The 24,618-nt window shown below is 45.5% G+C and overlaps 1 protein-coding gene across 6 annotated transcripts in view; it reads right to left on the bottom strand.

The window, feature by feature from the left end:
• foxn3 (forkhead box N3) overlaps window positions 1–24,618 on the bottom strand; it is a 368,703-nt gene that overhangs the window by 115,956 nt on the left and 228,129 nt on the right. For all 6 annotated transcript variants that reach the window (XM_038773518.1, XM_038773559.1, XM_038773529.1 and 3 more), the window contains exon 4: window positions 3,613–3,674. In XM_038773518.1, the coding sequence (XP_038629446.1) occupies window positions 3,613–3,674 (62 nt within the window). The remainder of the gene's footprint in view (window positions 1–3,612; window positions 3,675–24,618) is intronic.

Raw genomic sequence — 24,618 nt, 5'->3', positions numbered from 1 at the left:
AGCATGCAGCAGATTTCTGGACACCAATTAGGCTATCCAGAGGCCATTTCTCGTGCCTGGACTGGGCTCAGCTCACCCAACAGGGGCTGACTCACCTGGTTCACGTGGCTCAGTCCTGCAAAGATGAAACGTGCACCCACCAACCACTAATTTTGTTTTATTCTTTCCTCACTCGCATATTCGTACGTCTGCACATTGCAACCATTATTTCAGATCAATGTTCCAGTCCAACTGCTGTACAGAGACATAACCCACAGAAAAACTGACGGTGCTGTAGTTTGAGAATTGGATGCCCACGAAACAGGCCCTGGTTGCGAAAAGTAGCTCTCAGTTTTTGATACCTCGTTGCATGCCTGCGGGATATATTGCTGGCATAGATGGCATACATTGTGGAGATTCACAGCTAGCAGAATTAGATCGCTACCGCACAACAAAGACTCTAACTAATGCATATGAATACAAAGGAAACATGATTACAAGTTTAACTGTGTTAAAAACCATTCAGATTACAAAATACCAGGCACAAGTTCTGCTGATGATTTGCAACATTCATCTGGAATGCACAACAGTTCCAAAAAAAAAAACTCCACTTCACAACGGCGACACATGGCAAAAATATCAGCTTAACCAAAATGGCTATTATAATGCATTAATGATGGCCTTTTGATCATCAAGTGGCCATCAAAACATTGACCTCGGTGGCCAGCTGACCTGTCATAAAATACAAGAACGATTCATCAGCCACCATGTCAACTCATCATCATGTTCTGACAGAAAACTAGACAGCTGACCTTATGCTTTCTTGTTTAGCACCAACATTTCCATCGACAACACCCTAATTCAGCTAGCAAGGTGAGCAATTTGGGGGACAAATTGCTTTGTCCACTACCCAGTAAGACAGCAAGCTAAAAACTCAAATGACTGAACAGACTATAATTCTCAACAGAAGGTAGTTGAGATGCTCAATCTGCCAAGCAGCATCTATGAAGAGAGAAACAGAGTAAACGTTTCATGTGGATGGAAGTTTCTGTATCTACCTCAAATATATGTAGGGGTGCAGAAAGGGGGAAATTACAGTCTGTTGAAAAGGTGGAATTTTTTTCTTCTTCTTGTTTTACAAATTTAGAGTTACCCAATTCTTTTTTTTTCGAAATAAGAGGCAATTTAGCGTGGTCAACCCACCTATTCTGCATACCTTTGGCTTGTCAGGGTGAGACCCACGCAGACACGGGAGAATGTGCAAACTCCATATGGACCGTGACCCAGGGCCGGGATTGAACCCGGGTCCTCCGTGCCATGAGGCAGCAGTGCTAACCACCGCCGTCCGTATATCAGCATGGATTGATCGGGCCGGTCTGCACTATATTCTATTTAATACTACGTAACCGTCCCAATAAAGTTCATTCTCAATCAAGTACTTCACAGGGCGGCACGGTGGAGCAACGGTTAACACTGCTGCCTCACAACGCCGAGGACCCGGGTTCGATCTCGGCCCCGGGTTCGATCTAGACCTCGGGTGACTGTCCGTGTGGAGTTTGCACATTCTCCCCGTGTCTGCGTGGGTCTCACGCCCACAACCCAAAGATGTGCAGGGTAGGTGGATTGGCCACTCTAAATTGCCCGTTAATTGCAAAAAAGAAATGGGCACTCAAAATTTACTTTTAAGCGGGGGGGGGGGAAATCAATTAATTACTTCACAATCTTCAGACACCATAAATTCAGTAATTTTAGATCATAATCTTTGATCCTATTTATTTTGGGCATCAGGTGCTGGTAAGGATTTTGTTGTTCATTTAATTCCTCCTGCATTCCACTCCACTACAAACATTCCCATCTGTTCCTCCCATTGTACTGTAATCATAGATCATAGAATTTACAGTGCAGAAGGAGGCCATTCAGCCCATCGAGTCTGCACCGGCTCTTGGAAAGAGCACCCTACCCAAGGTCAACACCTCCACCCTATCCCCATAACCCCACCCAACACTAAGGGCAATTTTGGACACTAAGGGCAATTTATCATGGCCAATCCACCTAACCCGCACATCTTTGGACTGTGGGAGGAAACCGGAGTATCCGGAGGAAACCCACGCACACACGGGGAGGATGTGCAGACTCCGCACAGACAGTGACCCAAGCCGGAATCGAACCTGGGACTCTGGAGCTGTGAAGCGATTGTGCTATCCACAATGCTACCATGCTGTACTTTCTTAAAGCCGTTACATCTGTAACATTTTCAATTTCTAACGGCAGGTGACACATGAACTCAGTTTGTTTCCCGTCAGATGTGGCCTGACCTGCTGTGTTTCCAAAATTCTCGCCATCCACAGCATTTTGCCTTTAGACTAAGATTCCAATCTGGCCTCTACTTCTAAAGAAGCATAGTCATGAACTGTTCTTCCTCAGAGTCAAGTGATGCACACAATGGTGCTCTCCAGAGATGAGGTATTTGAACCTCTGCTCTGATATATGTTAATGAACGGGATATGGCAGGGCAGGACACGATTTCAAAGTTTGCAGATGATACAAAACTTTCAAAATATAGCAAACAACTTGGAGGGCATATATAGGTAAAATGGGTGAAAATGCGACAAATGAAATGTAACCATTTAGGGTGAAGTGATACGTTTTGGTAGAATTCCTTGCTTGGGTGACTGTGCGGAATCTGCACATTCTCCCAGTGTCTGCGTGGGTTTCCTCCGGGTGCTCCGGTTTCCTCCCACAGTCCAAAGATGTTCAGGTTAGGTGGATTGGCCATGCTAAATTGCCCTTAGTGTCTAAAAAAGGTTAGGTGGGGGGTTACTGGGTTACGGGGATAGGGTGGAAGTGCGGGCTTAAGTGGGGTGCTCTTTACTAGGGCTGGTGCAGACTCGATGGGCCGAATGGCCTCATCTGCACATTCTATGATCTATGAAGGATGGGGGGGGGGGGTTTATTCTGGTAGGTAATGATAGGCAATGTGAACATGATGGGCCAAAATGTCGTCTCCTGCACTTGGATGATTCTGAAATTCTATAAATGTAATATGCCAGGACCCAAAAAGCAAATTATTAATCGCTCCAAGACATCTACCAGGCTCATCGTGCATTGCAAAGCTACATTATCAGTTTACCCCTGTTTCTAACTATTCCACCCATTGGATCGTGTGTATCATACCTGCTGAGAAAGCATCTAGCCCCCTAGACATATAACACCAGATTCAAAATCAGTTAGCACAATTATTTGAATTTAGTTTCCTATTTCTGAATGGGGGGGGGGGGGGGGGGGGGGGGCACCAGCTTTGGACTGTTGAAGGTGGAAACTGCAGCTTTGAACTGGTGTTCCTAATGCTTTGATTTCATGTCGGAGATCCTGCTGCTCCCACAATAGACGCTGCCCTTACGCAGACTTTGAATATCCATACAGTCATTTGCATTTAGCTGACTAACTCTTGGTGGGTTAGTAAACAAAACATAGAAAACAACTGTACTTTCAGTCATTCAAGCACACAAGTTAGAAACTCCCAACGATGTAAACAGTCTTGAAGTTAGTTCAAGAGGCATTAATTAAGAGACAAAAAAAAGTCACCAATCGCTGATCAAAATACACCAAAGATCCTGGAATGTTTTCTCTTACCTTGGAGTGCTCCATTCTTCTTGAAGAAAGCACTTCCCGGCCAACGGGGTGGACTTGATGTGCTATGAAGCAAAGAAACATTGTTTGAGGAATGTTTTTCTTAACTCCTTTCAGGACAAAGCAGTTCAAGTTAACTAAGGTAACGCTTGTGCAAGGTTGGAGAAGAAATGAACGGTTAAGTTGCTCACGTGCTTTTCAGACCTTCATTCCACCCAAATAGACATTCCAAATTTTCCAACAATTAAAAACATTCCTCTGTTCACCGATCGGACCCTTTTGAATAAGGGTCAAAGCCAACATCCAGAGACCAAAGTAATAGCAGAGGAACATCCAGAGGGAACCTATATATAAGGGAACTGAAAGCCTTGCCAACTGTCTAAGACTCTGCCACAAGACTAAACTGTAGCCATAACAACAGAAAAATACAAACAGCACACATCCAACCTGGGAAGGAAGGAGGAGAAACACTATCAGAACCAAAGACAACCCTGAAGTTTGAAAACAAAGAAACCTTGCTGCAACAGAGCTAAATGATAAGTTAATTACAAAGAAAGAACAGCCCCTCCAGACCTTGTTTGATCGACTTGTTTCATCTTATTGCCCAGTTGTTGAAACACTCCCAAAATAAAGACTAAAGCTAGTTCAACTCCTTCTTCGTCACACATTCAATCCCTAATCCAAAAACTATTTTATCACAGGAAAGTGCAGAATAATGTATCGCAATCTATAAAGAAACCAATTGGAAAGTCAAGGCAGAGAGGAGACTATTGTCTTCCATGGTTCACCTGGAGATCAAACATTTCCTCGCCTCGGTGAGATCTATTCAGCCTGTCGTAATAAAATCAATAACCAACGGCAGCATAGTATTTTTAAAATAAATTTTAGAGTACCCAATTCATTTTTTCCCAATTAAGGGGCAATTTAGCCTGGCCAATCCACCTATCCTGCGCATCTTTGGGTTGTGGGGGCGAAACCCACGCAAACACAGGGAGAATATGCAAACTCCACACGGACAGTGACCCAGGGCCGGGATCGAGCCTGGGACCTTGGCACCGTGAGGCAGCAATGCTAACCACTGCGCCACCGTGCTGCCTTGGCATATTTTTGCCTACAATCTACTGAGCCCTATGTTCATCAAATAAATTGTCTTGTTCCAGGGGACATCGAACGACATGAACAGGTTGCGCATAAATGCAATCGTCTCAAGTCTCGCAACCACCAATTGTACTTTTCCCGGTTCCAGGTTTAGTGGCAAGTGAAAGTTTCCTTTCAAGATTTTTGAGGGGGCAGGTGCGATGGTTTCAGTGATACTTAGAAAATAATGATTTGCCTTTCAGGGTGTTCAGTAGCAGGAAGGATACCAGAGACAAAGAGGCACTAAAACAATGTGGGCAAAATTGCCAGAAAGATATTCCTTGTCTGGAAATCCATCAATCTCCCACCAAAGTGGGCAGCACGGTGGCACAGTGGTTAGCACTGCTGCCTCACAGCACCGAAGTCCCAGGTTCGGTCCCGGCTCTGGGTCACTGACCATGTGGAGTTTGCACATAATAATGATAATCTTTATTGTCACAGGTAGGCTTACATTACAATGAAGTTACTGTGAAAAGCCCCTAGTCATAGAATTTACAGTGCAGAAGGAGGCCATTTGCCCATCGAGTCTGCACCGGCTCTTGGAAAGAGCACCCTACCCAAGGTCAACACCTCCACCCAATCCCCATAACCCAGTAACTCCACCCAACACTAAGGGCAATTTTGGACACTAAGGGCAATTATATCATGGCCAATCCACCTGAACCTGCAGCATCTTTGGACTGTGGGAGGAAACCGGGAGCACCCGGAGGAAACCCACTCAGCACACGGGGAGGATGTGCAGACTCCGCACAGACAGTGACCCAAGCCGGGAATCGAACCTGGGACCCTGGAGCTGTGCAGCAATTGTGCTAACCACAATGCTACCGTGCTGCCCGCCACTCGGTGCTCGGTCGGAGGCACAGAGGGAGAATTCAGAATGTCAAATTCACCTAACAGCACGTCTTTCGGGAGTAGTGGGAGGAAACCGGAGCAAACCCACACAGACACGGGAAGAACGTGCAGACTCCGCACAGTGACCCGGCCGGGACTCGAACTGTGGACCCTGGAGCTGTGAAGTCACAGTGCTAACCACTGTGCTACCGTGTAGCATTCTCCCCGTGTTGCGTGGGTTTCGCCCCCACAACCCAAAGATGTGCAGGGTAGGTGGACTGGCCTAGCTAAATTGCCCCTTAATTGGAAAAAATGAATTGGGCATGCTAAATTTATATTAAAATTTTTTAAAAATCTCCCACCAAAGATACAGTGGGAGGGCGAATCGATGTGATAATCACAGTCCTGAAGGGATTCTGCATAAAAGAAGTTGAAATTATTTCCATCAGTCTTTATATTTTGTAGCATGACCCTTGCTGCTGTTTTGCGCACAATGACTTGGGTGTGAGTTCTTTGAATTTAAAAATGTATTTTGCCAGATAGACTTATTTCGATCAGCTGCATTGTCCTGAAGGGTTTTCTGTTTGTGAACCCCTTCTATACTGCACTGAGCACTCCATGGATTTATTTTCTTTTCTACACATGAACTCTGCTCCAGCTAATGCACAGATTTTGCCATTTTTCAGCCCCCAAGCACTCAGTGCAAGCTCAAGTCAAATCACCACTTCCCACAAGTGTAAACTACTGTTGATCATATAGCCGCGTTTGAAGATGGTAGCCAGCTACAGCAGCTCCTCAAAACTGAGTTTAGATCAATAAACTAACGCAGAGGCAGCACGGTGGCCTAGTGGTTAGCACAACCGCCTCACGGCGCTGAGGTCCCAGGTTCGATCCCGGCTCTGGGTCACTGTCCGTGTGGAGTTTGCACATTCTCCCCGTGTCTGCGTGGGTTTCGCCCCCACAACCCAAAAATGTGCAGAGTAGGTGGATTGGCCACACTAAATTGCCCCTTAATTTGGAAAAAAATAATGGGTAATCTAAAAAAATAAATAAAAATAAACTAACGCAGGCATTACTTTGGGATTGAGAAAGTATACCCCTTTAAATGTAGTGTTTGCAAGTGTGGACTATTGCTATTAACACCTCTTTAAATGACACATGCTCATAGTTTGCCATTGCGGCTGAAAGTTGAGACCTTGAGATTAACACTGCATTTTGTAATTATTTGACACAAATTCTCTCCCTTTGTTTTACAAGATTGGATCACCCTTGGAAAATCTTTCAGTAGAGAAATTCTTGCTTTTTAAGCACCCGTAATTTTTTTTCAAGCTGAATTTCTGAAGCGTCACAAAATGGTTCTATAATGTCACCCTTTTCCTCACTCGTTTCTTCTTTTTAAAAAAAAAAATTTAGCGTACCCAATTCATTTTTTTCCAATTAAGAGGCAATTTAGCCTGGCCAATCCATCGACCCGGCACATCTTTGGGTGGTGGGGGCGAAACCCACGCAAACACGGGGAGAATGTGCAAACTGTCCACACGGACAGTGACCCAGAGCCGGGATCGAACGTGGGACCTTGGCGCCGTGAGACAGCAGTGCTAACCACTCATCATTGTGTTGCCCTTCATTTTTTAGAAACTTCAAATATGCTGATCAGCATTCACTTCTTCCTCCCTGCACTGAAATCAGATTCATCAAAATGACTCTATTCTATTCTTAATCCGTGAACTATGAACTGTGGAATGCTAACTTTCTCTTCTACCCACGTTTCTTTTAAAATAAATTTAGCGTACCCAATTTTTTTTTTCCAATTAAGAGGCAATTTAGCGTGACCAATCCACCTACCCTGCACATCATAGAATCATAGAATTTACAGTGCAGAATGAGACCACTCGGTCTATCGAGTCTGCACCAGCCCTTGGAAAGTGCACCCTACTTAAGCCCACGCCTCCGCCTTACTCCCGTAACCCAGTAACCCCACCTAACCTTTTTGGACACCAAGGGCAATAATCATGGCCACTCCATCTGACTGCACATCTTTGACAGTGGGAGGAAACCAGAGGGAGGGAACCCGGAGGGAACCCACGCAGACACGGGGAGAATGTGCAAACTCCACACAGTCACCGGAGGTAGGAATTGAATCCGGGTCCTTGGTGCTGTGAGGTAGTTGTCCTAAACAACCTAAACACTAGAGGGGCAATGCTTTTCTGCCTGTAGACGTGAACAAAAGAGATAGCAACCTATAGTTTGCCTAAATTTCTTTTTTAGAGCATGAGGTAGCACAACTATGCAGAGCCAATTGGGGTCATTGGTAAGCAAACAGCTTGCATTTTCATTTAACGTGGATAGTGTTAATCTGCAGAACAATAAGGAAAAGACAGAGGAGTGGGATTAATTGGGTAGCTTTTTCGATGAGTCGGGACAGGTATAAAACACTGAACAGCTTATTTCTCTGCTGCATGATTTTACAATAAGAGAGGAGGAAAAAATTTTAAATTGCACAGAATCCCTACAATGCAGAAGGCAGCCGACCCATCGAGTTTGCATCAACCCTCCAAAAGAGCACCCTACCTGGGCCCACTCCCCCACCCATAACCCTGTGCATTAATCATGGCCAATCACCTCACCCGCACACCTGTGGGCTGCAAACCTGTGGGAGAACTCAGAACGGGCAAAGGATTTTTTCTGGGAATAGGCCAGCTTCGCTGCTTGTAAACCTGCACGCACGATGATTCTTCCGTTCTTTAACTTATTTATTTCGCCACCCTGAAAGCGCCAACTCGGTGTTGAGCTTTGGGTTTCACACTTATCTCCTTGACCAAATTTCTCATTGTTGCCGGAGTTAAATCAATTAGCATCAGTGCTCAACTTGATCAGATACGGTGGGGAAGGAGGCACCAGGGTCCCAATAACGTGAAACACTAGCCTGTGTTTCACTAGGAATCACAGAATGGAGATCAGAGCTGGAACAATGGTCGATTTCCTTCCCTGGTCCAATCTTATGAGGCCAATCATAAACGCAGGTTTATCAATTTCCCATTACAGAACCAGGGTCAAATATTCCTGATCGAGGAGTCGCAGTCACACACATTAAGTTATCTGGGGGGCCTCAGGTTTCTACCAGCAGTTACCTTTTTTTGGACACTAAGGGCAATTTAGCATGGCCAATCCACGTAAAAACCCACACAGACACAGGGAGATCATGCAGACTCCGCACAGACAATGACCCAAGCAGGGAATCGAACCTCGGACCCTGGCGCTGTGAAGCCACAGTGCTGACCACTACGCTGCCAGTGCTGCCAAGATCAAGACGTCAGAGGTACTGTACATTCAAATCAATAATTGAAGCTTGTAATTACAAAGAAAAATTAAAATATTTTTAAAAACTTCACACTATGAATTATGTCCACCAGCGGGCACATAAATGCAACCTTTATTTCTGCGGTGAATTCCCAGAGAACGCAGCAGCTGATAAGATGTGGCACAGCTGGATGAGGCATTAAAACAAGGCCCCAGGTGAATGTAAAAGATTTGACTGCACTCTTCTAAAGAACGGGGGAGTTTTACCCTGCTGTCTTGGCGAACATTTATTCCTCAGCCAACACCACAAAACAGATTATCTGGTTGTTGAAGTATGGCTGCCGTGTTTTGCACATCACAAGTGGCTACACTGCAGCAAGTAGTTAATTTGCTGTGAAGTGCTTTGGGACATCCTGAGGTGATGAAAGGCACCATATAATTGCACGTCTTTCATTTTGAATGGAAAGTAGAATCAAAGGACACATGGTCATTGCCTGCCCTTCAATTCAAGGATATTGTCTGTTCAGGATCAAGAGTTTCTGCCAATGGCCCTCATGTGGCTGAACAGGCCGATCCCAGATGGGACCCGGAATGCATGGAATCCGGAATGCAGAACTCGTTTCCTTGTCTCAGCTTCCTTGCCACCACTCTGCCTCATCATTAAGACTTTGTGACTCAAGAACGATGCAGCTGACATTACCAGTGACAACAAGCAGCCCGACCACCCCCGGGAGTGGCCAAAATACGAGTAAATATCCTTCAGTACAGTATCGTTTAGTCTGCCTTTTTTCCTCCCACATTTTCACTGGTGCTTCCATGAAGGCACCAACACGCCAGATTATAGTTCCACAGGTGCCTCTACCGAGTTACCAACACGTCACCTGTCCCACCAGAGGCCCAAACATCCTGGACCACTGCTACAGAATATCAACATGCCTACCGCTCTATCGCCCGCCCACACTTTGGCAAATCTGACCACAAAGTTGTGCTCCTGTTCCCGGCTTATAAGCAAAAACTGAAGCGGGAGAATCCGTCAAAGAAAGTCATGCATTGTTGGTCTGAGGAATTGGATGATCTCCCACGGGACTGCTTAGAGTCAGTAGACTGATCAGTATTTAAAGACTCTGCGACCAGCCTGAACGAGTACGCCACTACAGTAACTGACTTCATTAGTAAGTGTGAAGAAGACCGTGTGCCAAAGAAACAAATCCACGTGTTTCCCAACCGGAAACCCTGGATGAACAGGGATATCCACTGCTTGCTGAAGTCTAGGTCTGAGCCGTTCAAGTCAGGCGACCCTGACCTCTACAAGAAAGCCAGATTATGATCTAAAGAAATCCATCAATGATGCCAAAAGACAGTACCGGACCAAGCCCGAGTCCCAAGCGAGCCACACGGATCCCCGCCGTCTATGGCAAGGTCTGCAAGACATAACGGGCTACAAGATGAAGGCACGTAAAATCGTCGGCTCCAACGCACTCCTCCCTGATGAGCTCAACGCATTCTATGCCCGCTTTGAGCAAAAGGTCAGCGAGAGCAAGCCCTCCACTCCAGAAGCCACGGATGAACTTGTATCTGAGATCATCACTGCAGCCATCAGAGCAACCTTCTCGAAGGTTTACCCATGGAAAGCCACTGGCCTGGATGGGGTACCCGGATGAGCACTCAGGTCTTGCGCGGATCAGCTGGCGGGGGTATTCGCAGACATCTTCAACCTCTCTTTACAACAATCTGAAGTCCCTCTCTGCTTTAAGAAGACGGCCATCATCCCTGTACCAAAAAAGGGCCAAGCAGCGTGCCTTAATGACTATCGTCCAGTGGCTCTGACACCCATCATCATGAAGTGCTTCGAAAGGTTAGTCATGGCACGAATCAACTCCAGCCTCCCGGATCGCCTTGATCCACTAGAGTTCGCCTACCGCTGCAACAGGTCCACAGCAGACACCATCTCCATGGCCCTGCACTCTACCCTGGAACACCTAGATCACAAAGACACCTATGTCAGACTCCTATTTATCGACTACAGCTCAGCCTTCAACATCATCATTCCTATGAAACTCATCTCCAAACTCCGTGGCCTTGGCCTCGGCTCCTCCCTCTGCAACTAGATCCTGAACTTTCTAACCCACAGGCCACAATCAATAAAGATAGGCAACAACACCTCCTCCACAATCATCCTCAACACCGGTGCCCCCTACTATACTCCTTATACACCCATGACTGTGTGGCCAAATTCCCCTCCAACTCGATTTTCAAATTTGCTGATGACAGCACCGTAGTGGGTCGGATTTCAAACAATGATGAGACAGAGTATAGGAATGAGATAGAGCTGCGGCGCTGTGGACCTGGGTTCGAATCCCGGCCCTGGGTCACTGTCCGTGTGGAGTTTGCACATTCTCCCCATGTCTGCATGGGTTTCACCCCCATAAGCCAAAGATGTGCAGGTTAGGTGGATTGGCCACGCTAAATTGCCCCTTAATTGGAAAAAAAAATAATTAGGTACTCTAAATTTATATTAAAAAAAAGAATGAGACAGAGAATCTGGTGAACTAGTGCGACAACAATAATCTCTCCCACAATGTCAACAAAACGAAGGAGATTATCATTGACTTCAGGAAGCGTTGTGGAGAACATGCCCTGTCTACATCAATGGGAATGAAGTAGAAAGGGTCGCGAGCTTCAAGTTTTTAGATGTACAGATCACCAACAGCCTGTCCTGGTCCCCTCATGCCGACACTATAGTTAAGAAAGCCCACCAACGACTCTACTTTCTCAGAAGACTAAGGAAATTTGGCATGTCAGCTACGACCCTCACCAATTTCTACAGATGCACCATAGAAAGCATTCTTTCTGGTTGTATCACAGCTTGGTATGGTTCCTGCTCTGCCCAAGACCGCAGGAAATTACAAAAGGTTGTGAATGTAGCCCAGTCCATCACGCAAACCAGCCTCCCATCCATTGACTCTATCTATAATTCCCGCTGCCTCAGAAAGGCAGCCAGCATAATTAAGGACCCCACGCACCCCGGACATACTCTCTTCCACCTCCTTCCATCAGGAAAAAGATACCAAAGTTTGAGGTCACGTACCAACCGACTCAAGAACAGCTTCTTCCCGACTGCCATCAGACTTTTGAATGGACCTACCTTGTATTAAGTTGATCTTTTCTCTACACCTTGCTATAACTGTAACAATATATTCTGCAGTCTCTCCTCCCTTCCCTATGTATGGTATGCGTTGTTTGTACAGCATGCAAGAAACAATACTTTTCACTTTATACTAATACATGTGACAATAAATCAAATCAAATCTACCCAGCTGCTATTCAAGTTTGAACTTAGGCCCAGGGGCACCACCAGGCAATTCAACTGTACACAGCATCACAACTTCAACGTTAAATACATTTCCTACATCTGCACATTATAACTGTGAATATCTACATTTGGTCTGTAAAAGTTGTGGCTAACAATCACAGCAACATCACTGAACATTTTTTTTAAATTTAGAGTACCCAATTATTATTTTTTCCCCCCAACTGAAGGACAATTTAGTGGGTTGTGGGGGTGAAATCCACGCAGACACGGGGAGAATGTGCAAACTCCACATGGACAGTGACCCGGAGTCGGGATTTGAATCCTGGTCCTCAGCGCCGTAGTCCCGGTGCTAACCACTGCGCCACATACCGCCCCATCGCTGAACCTTTATAGTGGATTCTTACACTCGGCGCCGTGGGGCAATGTAGCAGTCAAATGTTTGATGGCGGCAGAGCAAGTTGAGATGGCTGTTTAAAATGCATATGGGATCCTTGCCTTAAAAAACAGAAGCGTGGAGTGCAGAAGCAAAAACATTGGGCTAAACATGGGTTGAGCCCCAGTTGGAGCATTTGCAGGGCAGTGGGAAGGAGCAGGGTTGTAGGATACCTACCCCTTGCTAGCACCACTGGCTGAGTGGCCTCCTTCTGTGCTGCAGGATGCTACTGAATTACTACTTTGTGCTCATCACTCGCAAAGATCACTACATCAGCATGAACTGGCATGCAGTGGATTAAAGTTGATTTTGCATGAGAGTCCACTTAACATCAGTGAATGCAAAATTCTGAACTGCAATAAATACACTGGACATGCACAATATCTGGCAGCTCATTCCCAAATCGGAAAGAGCACAGTTCATACATTCCAGATTCGCCATATCAAGCCATTTAACTAAACAGCTCTGATTAAGGCAAACTGTCTCATTAAATCAGACAAATACGATTTCGACCAGTATGGGCTGCCGCCCTTAATGGCACAAAGGAGCCAGCAAATTTAATTAAGCAGAGCCCACAATCTCTATTTGCAGTCAGGGTTGTCATTAAGAGTCAAATGAAACAAAATCAGATCGTAGCAAACTGTGATAGTGTATGAATTATTAAGGTGAAATGAAAATATAATTGTGCTACCTCTTAGCTGCATGGATTTTTTTTTTTCCAAGCGCAAACTACAATTTGACAAGCTGTTCAATAATTATTGCAAATTGCGGCTTGAGCAATGTGTCTCAATGTGAGCTTTTCAATTTGAGCATTTTGGTTTGTAAAAAGGGGATGACATTTCTAACAGGAGGGGAGAGTTGAGCATAGTTTACATAATAAGTAAATCACTATGTTACAGCAACTTTAGATTTGTGCAGCAGTCACCCGTTGGCTGAGTGCACAACGAGTTTAGTAAAAGCATGAAGTGACTCTGCTCTCAGCAAATCATTGTTGATCTCCACAATTGAATTCACTTGATTTAATGCTTGTATCTCTGATTACATTCAGAGGCCTACGCAAACAGAAAATGTCACACAAATATTTGCGGCAATATCTGCGATAGAAAATTCACAAATTACTTTATAAAACAGCGGAGCAATTGAACAAATGGCTCAACGTTTTGCCCCTCCCAGAACTGTAGTTGCTCTTTGGTGCGGGGGGGGGGGGGGGGGCATTTCCCAACAGTCCAACATTCTGCTCTGCAAGATTTCTCAAGTTGAAAATGAAATCAAATGAAGTGAAAATCGATTATTGTCACGAGTAGGCTTCAAGTGAAGTTACTGTGAAAAGCCCCTAGTCGCCCCATTCCGGCGCCTGTTCGGGGAGGCTGGTACGGGAATCGAACCGTGCTGCTGGCCTGCTTGGTCTGCTTTCAAAGCCAGCGATTTAGCCCTGTGCCAAACAGCCAAGTTGCCACACTCAGAAGTTTCTGTGCATTTAATGTGGTGCGCCGACATCCTGCGTATATTTAAATGAAGACAGTTTCAGAGTTTTGACAATTTGGAAGTGGGTTCTTTGCATTCCAGACACACACAGGCCAAAATGAAGTCTGTTCCTTATTACTCCTACTCAACACTTTTTATAAAAAAAAAGGGAAAGGACAAACAACCTTTGTTCTTCTACATAAAGCAATGCTTGGCCCCTTTCTTTTAAAAAAAAATAAGCATGCCCCAAAATAATAAGCTGCACGTTAAAGCAATGTTAGGGCCGGTACAATGCCAGGTAAATTGCACATTAATGCACACGGCGAAATGAGCTTTGTACAGAAACTGCAGAGGCGTGCGTCTGCAGAGCAGATACACAAGGCAATAATTGAGGTGATGTAGTTCGTCGACAGTATCTTTATTTGCAGTGACGAACAAGACAAAGAATTTATAGTGCGGTCGGCAACAGCTCAAGGGCATGGTGGCGACGTGATTACCATATCTGCTGCCTGGCAACTGCAAAGCTCACATCTCCGAAGCAAGAGTCAGTTTGTTAGAAGTGCATACAGCTGCTGGGAAGAGGTCAATGTGTGGCTTCCACTAAAATAGAAAGCATTCGCGAGGCCAAAAAAAAACTTGGAAGGGGTTGGGGGGGGGCAGGCTTTCCTTTGCTGCTTGTCTGGCTTCAAGGGTGTGGCACAGAGAGGGTTGGAACACTGGACTTCGCTGGCAAGGGACTGGCGGCCGAAGGTTCTGTTTACAACTGAGTCAGACACATGTTTTGCATCATGTTACAGTTATGGCATGTATCGCCATGGCAACAGCTAGCTTGCGATAGAAGGGAACAATCCTTTGCAGCAGCTGAATGCAGCAGAGAAAAAAAGGACAAAGTTGATGAGAAGAGGAACAGAACTGGCCATTTTGAAACTGAAATTTGAGACAATGCAGCGTCGATTTCTACTGACATTCAATCCTTTCCTGTTGAACATGCTACTGTTTAAAAAGGCCTATTTATTAACTCCCTTTAGGAGTGTAGCTAAAGTACAACATATTCTTTTGCACATTAATCTATCACAGAATCCCTATGGTGCAGAAGGAGGCCATCCAGCCCATCGAGTCTACACCGAACCTGTGAAACAGTACTCTTGGCCCACTCCCGCTGCCCTATCCCTATAACTCCACCTCACCTTTGGGCACACTGAGGGGCAATTTAGCATGGCCAATCTACCCAAGTTGCAATTCTTTGCACTGCGGGAGGAAACCGGAGGAAACCCACGCAGACACAGGGCGAACGTGCAAACTCCAGACAGACAGTTACCCGAGGTCGGAATCGAACCCGAGTCTCTGGCGCTGCGATGCAGCAGTGCTAACCACTGTGCCCCCCTTTATCAATATCGGTTCAGCGGATTTCTGACTATCCATCCTCCTAATGATGTTTTGGAACAACCAGAATTGGACACAGGATTTTGGATTGGGTCCTGCAAACTACTGGGTTGTAACTTTGGGTGCAGCTTATGCACACCCCATAGAAAGTTCATGTGCAGTTTAGATCAAGCGTTCTTTTGGGCTATACAAAATCCATTCATAATTGAAAACCTAAGTCAGGACTTATGCAGGATTTCATCTAACCCGCTGATTCTCAAACACTCCGGAGCAGCTCAGTTCTCAAGTCGATGCCCATTAGTCACCAACAGGCCTGCTTTATTGTGTCGCCGTTATACCATTGCCCATTCATACCAACTCCGTTTTCACTCAACTTGCACCACGACCTCAGGAAGACATTGTTGTTAAAGTGTTATACAAGTGTTAAAGAAACATTCTTAGTTTCTGGTTGCACAATGCCTTCTTCCATGGAGGAGAGGCCTGAAAAGCCTTGGAAAACTATGAGGAGCTGCCCATCTCATCTCCATTCAGCATCTCCCCACTTTACCACGAATGAAATGGGGATAACGGAGAGCACAAATTCAGGACTCAACAGTCTGTGGTAGCACATGAGAATTGAAATACCTCCTCTCTGGTCACTTTGCATCACAAAGCTGGAAGATAAGGGATCAAATAAACATGGCTCCACTATTGTACCCTATTCATTTTTTCCAATTAAGGGGCAATTTTAGCCTGGCCAATCCACCTGGCTTGCACATTTTTGGGTTGTGGGGGTGAAACCCACGCAAACACGGGGAGAATGTGCAAACTCCACACAGACAGTGACCCAGAGCCGTGATCGAACCTGGGACCTCGGCGCCGTGAGGCAGCAGGGCTAACCCACTGCGCTACCGTGCTGTCCCATACCATTGTTCTTTAACAAGCAAAGACTTGCATGCAGATAGCATTTTCCACAAATATTTCAAAGTATCTTAGAGTAATTTAAGCCATTTGGAACTGTAGTCATTGTGATGTATGCAAAGCAACACCGCGTTATCTCACGGAAAGACCCACAAACAGCAATGAGACAACGATCAGTTCACGTCTTGTGCTGTTGGTTGAGGGATAACTATTGGACAGGGCACATGTGGCTTCGTGGTCACCTGCTCTTTCCAGAATGGTGCAATCGGATCCATAATGCCCAGTGGAGGTAGCAAGTCAGGGCCCTCCGTTTCGGGCTTCTTCCCAAGTACGGCCCTGTCAGGTTGCATTATTTGCTCAAGTCTCTACAGTGGGACTTGAACCTCTGACTCAGGTGCAATATTGTGACCACAAAGTCAAAGCTGACACCGAAGGTGCCCGGACGATCAGCCATGGTAACTTCAGCCTTCCCTCCCTTTGTGTACCGAATACCTGCTCAACTGCAAAGGTCGTGCCCACAGCGAATCAGAATGTCAAACCTACATTTGTGTCATCTCTAACGTTTCATGTAGCTTGCTCGATGTGCTCTACTAAGTTTGCACAGTTGCGATCCAACTTGCAGGCAATAGTGCATCAGATTCAAAATAAATACTTCCTTCTTTTGGCTTTACCACTCGCTGAATCGTAACACACATACTTAGCTGTCAGTATCACAATGACTCAAAACTTTCACAACAGTATTACCATAAAGCAAGATAAGCTCAGGGAGTAAACTCGCAGCTCTACCCAATCTTGGCTTCCAGTGTGTTGTACGCTCAGATAAGTCTCATACCAGCCGGACTGAAATACAACTCGAGCCTTTGATCACAACACGTCAAGGAACAGTTTCTTTCATTCTCAACGTACATTCCTAATGTATAGGATGGGAAACAGTTCAATATTTGCATTTACTTTTGAACTACGCGTGTGCTTCAGCAAACTTCCAGGGAAGGGTCCCCTTTTGTCCTTGCCATTCCTAAACTCATGGGATGCCAGGCTAACACTTCACTTCCCAAACAGGATTGTTTCTGCAGCTCAAGTGTAACTGTAGCATTCTTCACAAACAAAGGAGAGGCTCCTTCAGATTTCATAATCTCATTTCAAACCCTTTTGCCCACTCCTCGCTCTTTTTATCCTTGAAATTACAATCCTCTTTTAGTAATCGTCGGACTAATTGCTGCCAGCGTTCAGTCTCTCGTGCCATTTTCATTTGCATCACTCAGACACACAAGAGTGGGAAGCCTGCCAGCAACTTGGATGCTGACAATGAGCCTTTTCTCACTGCAAAGTGCAAGGGACACAGCTAACAATTAGCAGAAGTATTTTTGGACGAATGCTCACAGCTGGAAGAGAGAGATTCCACGAATACATAGAGGAATTAAAGTTCTCATCAGAAACTGCACTCTTCTGACATTCAAATATTTAAACTCAAAACGGTTTGTGATTGCTGAACCACGTATGCACTCCCAAACTGAGCACAAACAATGTTAATCTTAAACCCCATGGCTCGGACAACATCCATTCTCCTTCCCAGCTACTCACTCACGCTATAATATTCTGTGCACAATCTGAGCATTCTGCTCAACGCTGACTGACCTTTACATTTTGCGTCCTACCCATGGACAAAACTGCCACTGAAATTCTTGAAAAAGTAGTTAATTGTCTGTAAAGTACATTAGCACAGTGGCTAGCACTGTTGCTTCACGGCTCCGGGGTCCCAGGTTCGATTCCCGGCTTGGGTCACTGTCTGTGTGGAGTTTGCACGTTCTCCCCGTGTCTGCGTGGGATTCCTCTGGGTGCTCCGGTTTCCTCCCACAAGTCCTGGAAGACTTGTGTTTGTTAGGTGAATTGGACATTCTGTATTCTCCCTTTGTGTACCCGAACAGGCGCCAGAATGTAGCAACTAGGGGCTTTCCACAGTAACTCCACTACAGTGTTAATGTAAGCCTACTTGTGACAATAAAGATTATTATTATAACGTAGCTTGGGGTGTCAAATGGCCACAAAAGAAGATATATAAATGCAAGTCTTTCCTTTTTTTGAGCTATTTAAATCTGAACTATTTAACCTGACCACAAAGCTGTCACAGAATCCATTAAGTTCAATACTTAAATCAAACAATATATCTGTCCTTCTTATAAGTATCCTCCAGTCAGAATCCTGTCCTGCATCAAGATCGGTTCATCCTTAATCCACTTTTGCTGGCTCATTGTTCCTCAATTTTAAATCCTTCCATGGGCTGTCCAAACCCCATCTCTGCAGGCTCCTCCAGCCCTCTACTTTCTTGGAAACCTTCCTGCCCTTCGAAGGAACCTTCATTCCATTAGCCTCCACCTTCCTCAGTCCTACTCCGTGCCTCCTCATGAAACACTCATCCATTCTTTATGGCCAAACCGTCTGTCACCCTCCGAAACATTTTCTCCCTGGGGCTCATCAGATGTCTTTGCTTATTTCTATTTTATGATGTTCTAGGGATTTTTCTTATTACCAAAAAAGGAATCTTATAAATGCAAATTGCTGGGCAGCACGGTGGCGCAGTGAGTAGCACTGCTGCCTCACGGTGTCGAGGTCCCAGGTTCGATCCCAGTTCTGGGGCACTGTCCGTGTGGCGTTTGCACATTCTCCCCGTGTTTGCGTGGGTTTCGCCCCCACAACCCAAAGATGTGCAGGGTAGGTGGATTGGCCACACTAAATTGCCCCTTAATTGGAAAAAATGAATTGGATACTCTAAATTTAAAAAATAAATAAATACAAATTGCTTAGCTATTTAATGTATCATACACACACACACACACGCGCACACATACCACCTTCCAAGCCTCAAATAGTTCAAATGCACTCAATTATTTTTCCTCAAATTTTAATTTATTCCAATGCAGTTGCAACTTAAAAATAAGACAGCCTAACAGGAATGTAAATCCATCGTGCTCTTTTTGATCATAAATCTACAAACATCTCATCTGATGGTTGCATCGCTGCACTACATGGACGATAATTGATAATATGGGATTATATCTGGTGTGCATGACCAATAAATGTACAACATACAAAGCTGTGAGCAGGATCCGAGCCTTTGAAGAGAGCAATACAGCATTCTGCTCAAAGTTCACTAATCTCAAAGAATCTGAACTCAGGAAACGGGCAACTTTACAACAGCAACTCAAGCCCCATAATTATGCAAATTATTACTTTCTTCGTTCACATTAAAAAAAAACTTTTACTGGAACGGTTTGTTTGGGAGAGATCCATTTTGCCCCATTGATAAGGAATTCACTAAGCGTCAAATTTATGAACCTTGAATACATTTAGTGTTCTCCAAACTGCAAGAAGACGTAAACCCTTTACCCAATTCCATGGTAGGCAGAGGGAGACAACTAATCCAATTCCTCCATCTATTCCTAAAATGGGATGGTTTGCATATTAATGTTTACAGAGCAGGGTGGCACAGTGGTTAGCACTGTTGGTTCGCAGCTCCAGGGCCCCGGGTTCGATTCCCGGCTTGGGTCACTGTCTGCGCGGAGTCTACACATTCTCCCCGTGTCTTAGGTTTCCTCCGGGTGCTCCGGTTTCCTCTCACAAGTCCCAAGTGACGTGCTGTTAGATGAATTGGCGCCGGAATGTGGCGACTAGGGGATTTTCACAGTAACTACATTGCAGTGTTAATGTAAGCCTACTTGCGACACTAATAAAGATTATTACAAGCCTTCTTCTCTGCTGTAGTGAGCAATGGGTCCAGCAGTTCAATGCTATCTTGCAGCTTGCCAATGAGGGCAGAGACTTTAATAAAATGCAGCTATGGGCGAGATTTTGCCACTGCTGTTCCCGGCACCGATCCCCGTTGCGTCAGGAGCATCTTGGGAGAGGCCCAAATTGGGCAGCTCGTCAGGTGCAAAGTGGCACATGAGTTACCCAACGTGCGATGGCTGGTGCAAACTGAATCACACCCAGTGATATTGAAATGAGTTATTAGCCTTATTTAAATATACGCGGCTGGGTTGAGGCCGTATTCTTGCTACGCCCGGGAGTCGCAGCCGCATCGGCGAAGCCTCCCCCGGAAGCTGTTTAGTACTTGTCTCCACAAACGGAGACTGAGTGTGATGGCTACTCCAGGGTTTCGGAGGCCACTGGAGGCTCCTCGGTGGTCAGGGACAGGGCAGGCACCCCGAATTGTGTGCCCTGGCACTGCCTGTGTGCCCAGCTGGCATTGGCATGGTCAGGAGCATTGCCTGTATGGCAGGCTGGGCAGTACAAGGGTGGAAGTGCCAATGGCCAGGGCCTGAAGGGGCCGTGGAAGTGGAGGGTATGAAGGGTGAGGGAGTGAAAGTTGGGTGGGTGCCCATGTCTGCAGCGGGCCGCATTGTCCGCTGGGGGGGGGGGGGGGGGGGGGGGGGGGGGGGTGTGAGAGACCCTGAAGCTCACTTAAAGATTGGGGCACCCTGTCAAAATGGTGCCCCGATCTGGCCTCCACTGACGAAAACATTTCTAAGTGTGGGCTAGACCAGTGAGAAATTCTCCATGCCCCCAAAAAATGTGTGAACAGACATCTGGATCTCTCCCGAAAAGCCGACAGGAAACACCCCACCAAACGTGCCCAAAATGACAAAACAGCGCCCTACGTTTATTCATGGTTCATTTTTAATAGCCTCCATCTTTCAAATTTGAATCCCAATTACATTTTTAAATGTTCCGGCCATTGTCTCCCCTCCTGACCGTGCTAATTCACGGCCAAGTACAACTACATAATTATCATACACGAGTACATACATGACCATAAGGCAGCCATTGTCAAACCTAACTTCATCTCTCGTCAATTTTACGGAAGTGACTTGATGGTTGAAGATAGAAACAATGTTGACTTTATTCTCATTCTTCTCCCCCGTGTCTGTGTTGGTTTCACCCCCACAACCCAAAAATGTGCAGAGTAGGTGGATTGGCCACGCTAAATTGCCCCTTAATTGGAAAAAATAATTGAGTAATCTAAATTTATAAAAAAATTTTTTTAAAAAAAAGACTTTATTCTCATTCTAATCCCAGGAGCAGAGATTACAGTGTACCAGAGAGAAACATTTACCTACTGTCTAAATTATCATTGTTTCCAGTTTACATATTTTCTTTTACTTATTTTTAAATAAATTTAGAGTATCCAATTATTTTTTCCAATTAAGGGGCAATTTAGCGTGGCCAATCCACCTAACCTGCACATCTTTGGGTTGTGGGGGTGAAACCCACACAGGCACGGGGAGAATGCGCAAACTCCACACAGACAGTGACCCAGGGCCGGGATTCGAACCCGGGTCCTCAGTGCCGTAGACAGCAATGCTAACCACTGTGCCACCGTGCTGCCCCATATTTTCTTTTATAATTGAGTGAAACCATAGGATTGTGCAATTTAATAAAAATCAAATATGGAATTGTGAACTTCGTACATCCACCTCTACAATGCTGCTTCCGTCCACCCCTGCTCATCTACTGCCAAAACCTCCATCCCTGTACTTACCACCCTCAAAACTGACTATTGTACTCCATCCCTGACAGGTCGTCCACCTTCCATCAAATCAAGATCGTCCATCCATGTCTTAACTCACGCCAAATCCCGTTCCTCCTTTGTGCTCACTGACCTACGACGGCTCCAATTTTAAATTTCTCGTCCTCATGTTTTCAAATGCCACCGTGACCATGTCCCTCCCTACCCCGTCCCTGTCCCTCAAAATCTGGCCTGCTTCAGCATCCTCGATTTCAATCACACCACCACTGCTAGCTACACCCGCGGTTGCCTCGGCTCCAATTCAGAAATATTATCCCTACGCCGAGGTCCCAGGTTCGATCCCGGCTCTGGGTCACTGTCCGTGCGGAGTTTGCACGTTCTCTCCGCGTCTGCGTGGGTTTCGCCCCCACAACCCAAAGATGTGCAGGGAGGTGGATTGGCCAGGTTAATTTTGTTTTTCGGATAAATTTAGAGTACCCAATTATTTTTCTTTTCCAATTAAGGGGCAATTTAGCGTGGCCAATCCACCTCGCCTGCACATCTTTGGGTTGTGGGGGCGAAACCCACGCAGACACGGGTAGAATGTGCAAACTCAACATGGACAGTGACCCAGGGCCGGGATTCGAACCTGGGTCATCAGTGCCGCAGTCCCAGTGCTATCCACTGCGCCACATACCGCTTCGGCCGTGCTAAATTGCCCCTTAATTGGAAAAAATGAATTGGGTACTCTAAATTTATTTTTAAAAAAAAGAAATATCATCCCTACAACTGATTCTCCACTTCACTTTCCACCTATACGACACGTCTTGAAACCTACCTCTTGAACCAAGGATTTGGTCATCTGACCCAATATCTCCTCGTGTGACCTGGTGTCATTTTATGCTTTGTAATGCTCGTGTGAAGGGGCCCTAGCCAGTTAATGCCAAACGTGCCATATAAACACACAATGATTGTTAAGTGGATTTAGTTTATGGTGAATAATACTTGCTTCAAACACACTTTTATTTATGGCTTCTATTAAAATAGCTCCTATGAAAATGGGTAGGAAGATGAAAATATCAAACTGAAAAGCATGCTGGAATCCAGGATCGCTAAACCTTTACCACAAAGACATTAATTTCCAATAGTGATTTTTTTTTTTATTGCACTGAGCATCCACAATTCCTGGATTAAATATTTTTAATGTGAAGTATCTTGCCTTAATGGGTCCCAAACGGTTCGTAAACATCTTTACTTATGAAATGACTAGGAAAAGAGCTCTTCAATGCACTTCACATGACTCTACACTTCATAGAAGCATGCACTCTGCAGGCGCATTAATACAGAGGATTTGCATTAAGGGCATGAATTCTCACCAAAGATAAGAAAGTTCCAAATCAACAGCAGCCTGTTATTGAAATTTATTTCGTGAACTACCTATAGGTGACACAAGGCTTTCTGAGACATACAGAAATAGTGAAAATTTAAAGACAACCCTTTCTGTTCCTCAAAGTAATCCTGTGCTCTACATTATTCCTCAACCAGTTTGATGACTGGTTGATAAACCGACTGGTTGATAAACCAACTGGGGCAGGGTGGCACAGTGGTGCAGTGGTTAGCACTGCTGCCTCACGGCGCTGAGGACCCAGGTTCGACCCTGGCCCCAGGTCACTGTCTTGTAATAATAATCTTTAATCTTGTCACAAGTAGGCTTACATTAACACTGCAATGAAGTTACTGTGAAAAGCCCCTAGTCGTCACACTCCGACGCCTGTTCGGGCACACAGAGGGAGAATTCAGAATGTCCAATTCACCTGACAAGCACGTCTTTCGGGACTTGTGGGAGGAAACCGGAGCGCCCGGAGGAAACCCACGCAGACACGGGGAGAACGCGCAGACTCTGCACAGACAGTGACCCAAGCCGGGAATCGAACCTAGGACCCTGGTGCTGTGAAGCCATAGTGCTAACCACCGTGCTACTGTGCCGCTTGTATGGAGTTTGCACATTCTCCCCATGCTTGAGCGGGTGTCACACCCCGCAACCCAAAGATGTGCAGGTTCGGTGGGTTGGCCACGCTAAATTACCCCTTAATTGGAATAAAAATAATTGGGTACTCTAAAGTTATTATAAGTAAATAAATAAAAAGATAAGCCAACTGGAATGATGTAGCCATCAGTTTCAATTCAAGGCAACTTTCTAAGTGATAATTTTTAGAAAAAGTTTAGAGTACCCAATTCTTTTTTTTCCAATTAAGGGGCAATTGTAGCGTGGCCAATCCACCTAACCTGCACATCATTGGGGTGAGACCCACGCAAACACAGGGGAGAACGTGCAAACTCCACACGGACAATGACCCAGGGCCGGGATTGAACCTTGGACCTCGGCGCTGTGAGACAGCAGTGCTAACCACTGTGCCACCGTGTCTGCCCTTTCTTTTTTTTTTTTTTTTTTTTTTTTTATAAATTTAGAGTAGCCAATTATTTTTTTCCAATTAAGTGGCAATTTAGCGTGGCCAATCCACCTAACCTGCACATCTTTGGGTTGTGGGGGTGAAACCCACGCAGACATGGGGAGAATGTGCAAACTCCACACGGACAGTGACCCAGGGCCGGGATTCGAACCCGGGTCCTCAGCGCCGCAGTCCCAGTGCTAACCACTGCGCCACATGCTGCCCTGTGTCTGCCCTTTCTAAGTGACAATTAATGCCAAAATGTATTTTTACAATCACAAAGGATATTTTGCAT

Source organism: Scyliorhinus canicula, chromosome 2, assembly GCF_902713615.1.
Source record: "Scyliorhinus canicula chromosome 2, sScyCan1.1, whole genome shotgun sequence".
NCBI classification, from domain to species: Eukaryota; Metazoa; Chordata; class Chondrichthyes; order Carcharhiniformes; family Scyliorhinidae; genus Scyliorhinus; species Scyliorhinus canicula.
The sequence above is the reverse complement of the archived record's forward strand: the minus strand, read 5'-3'. Positions and strand labels throughout refer to the sequence as shown.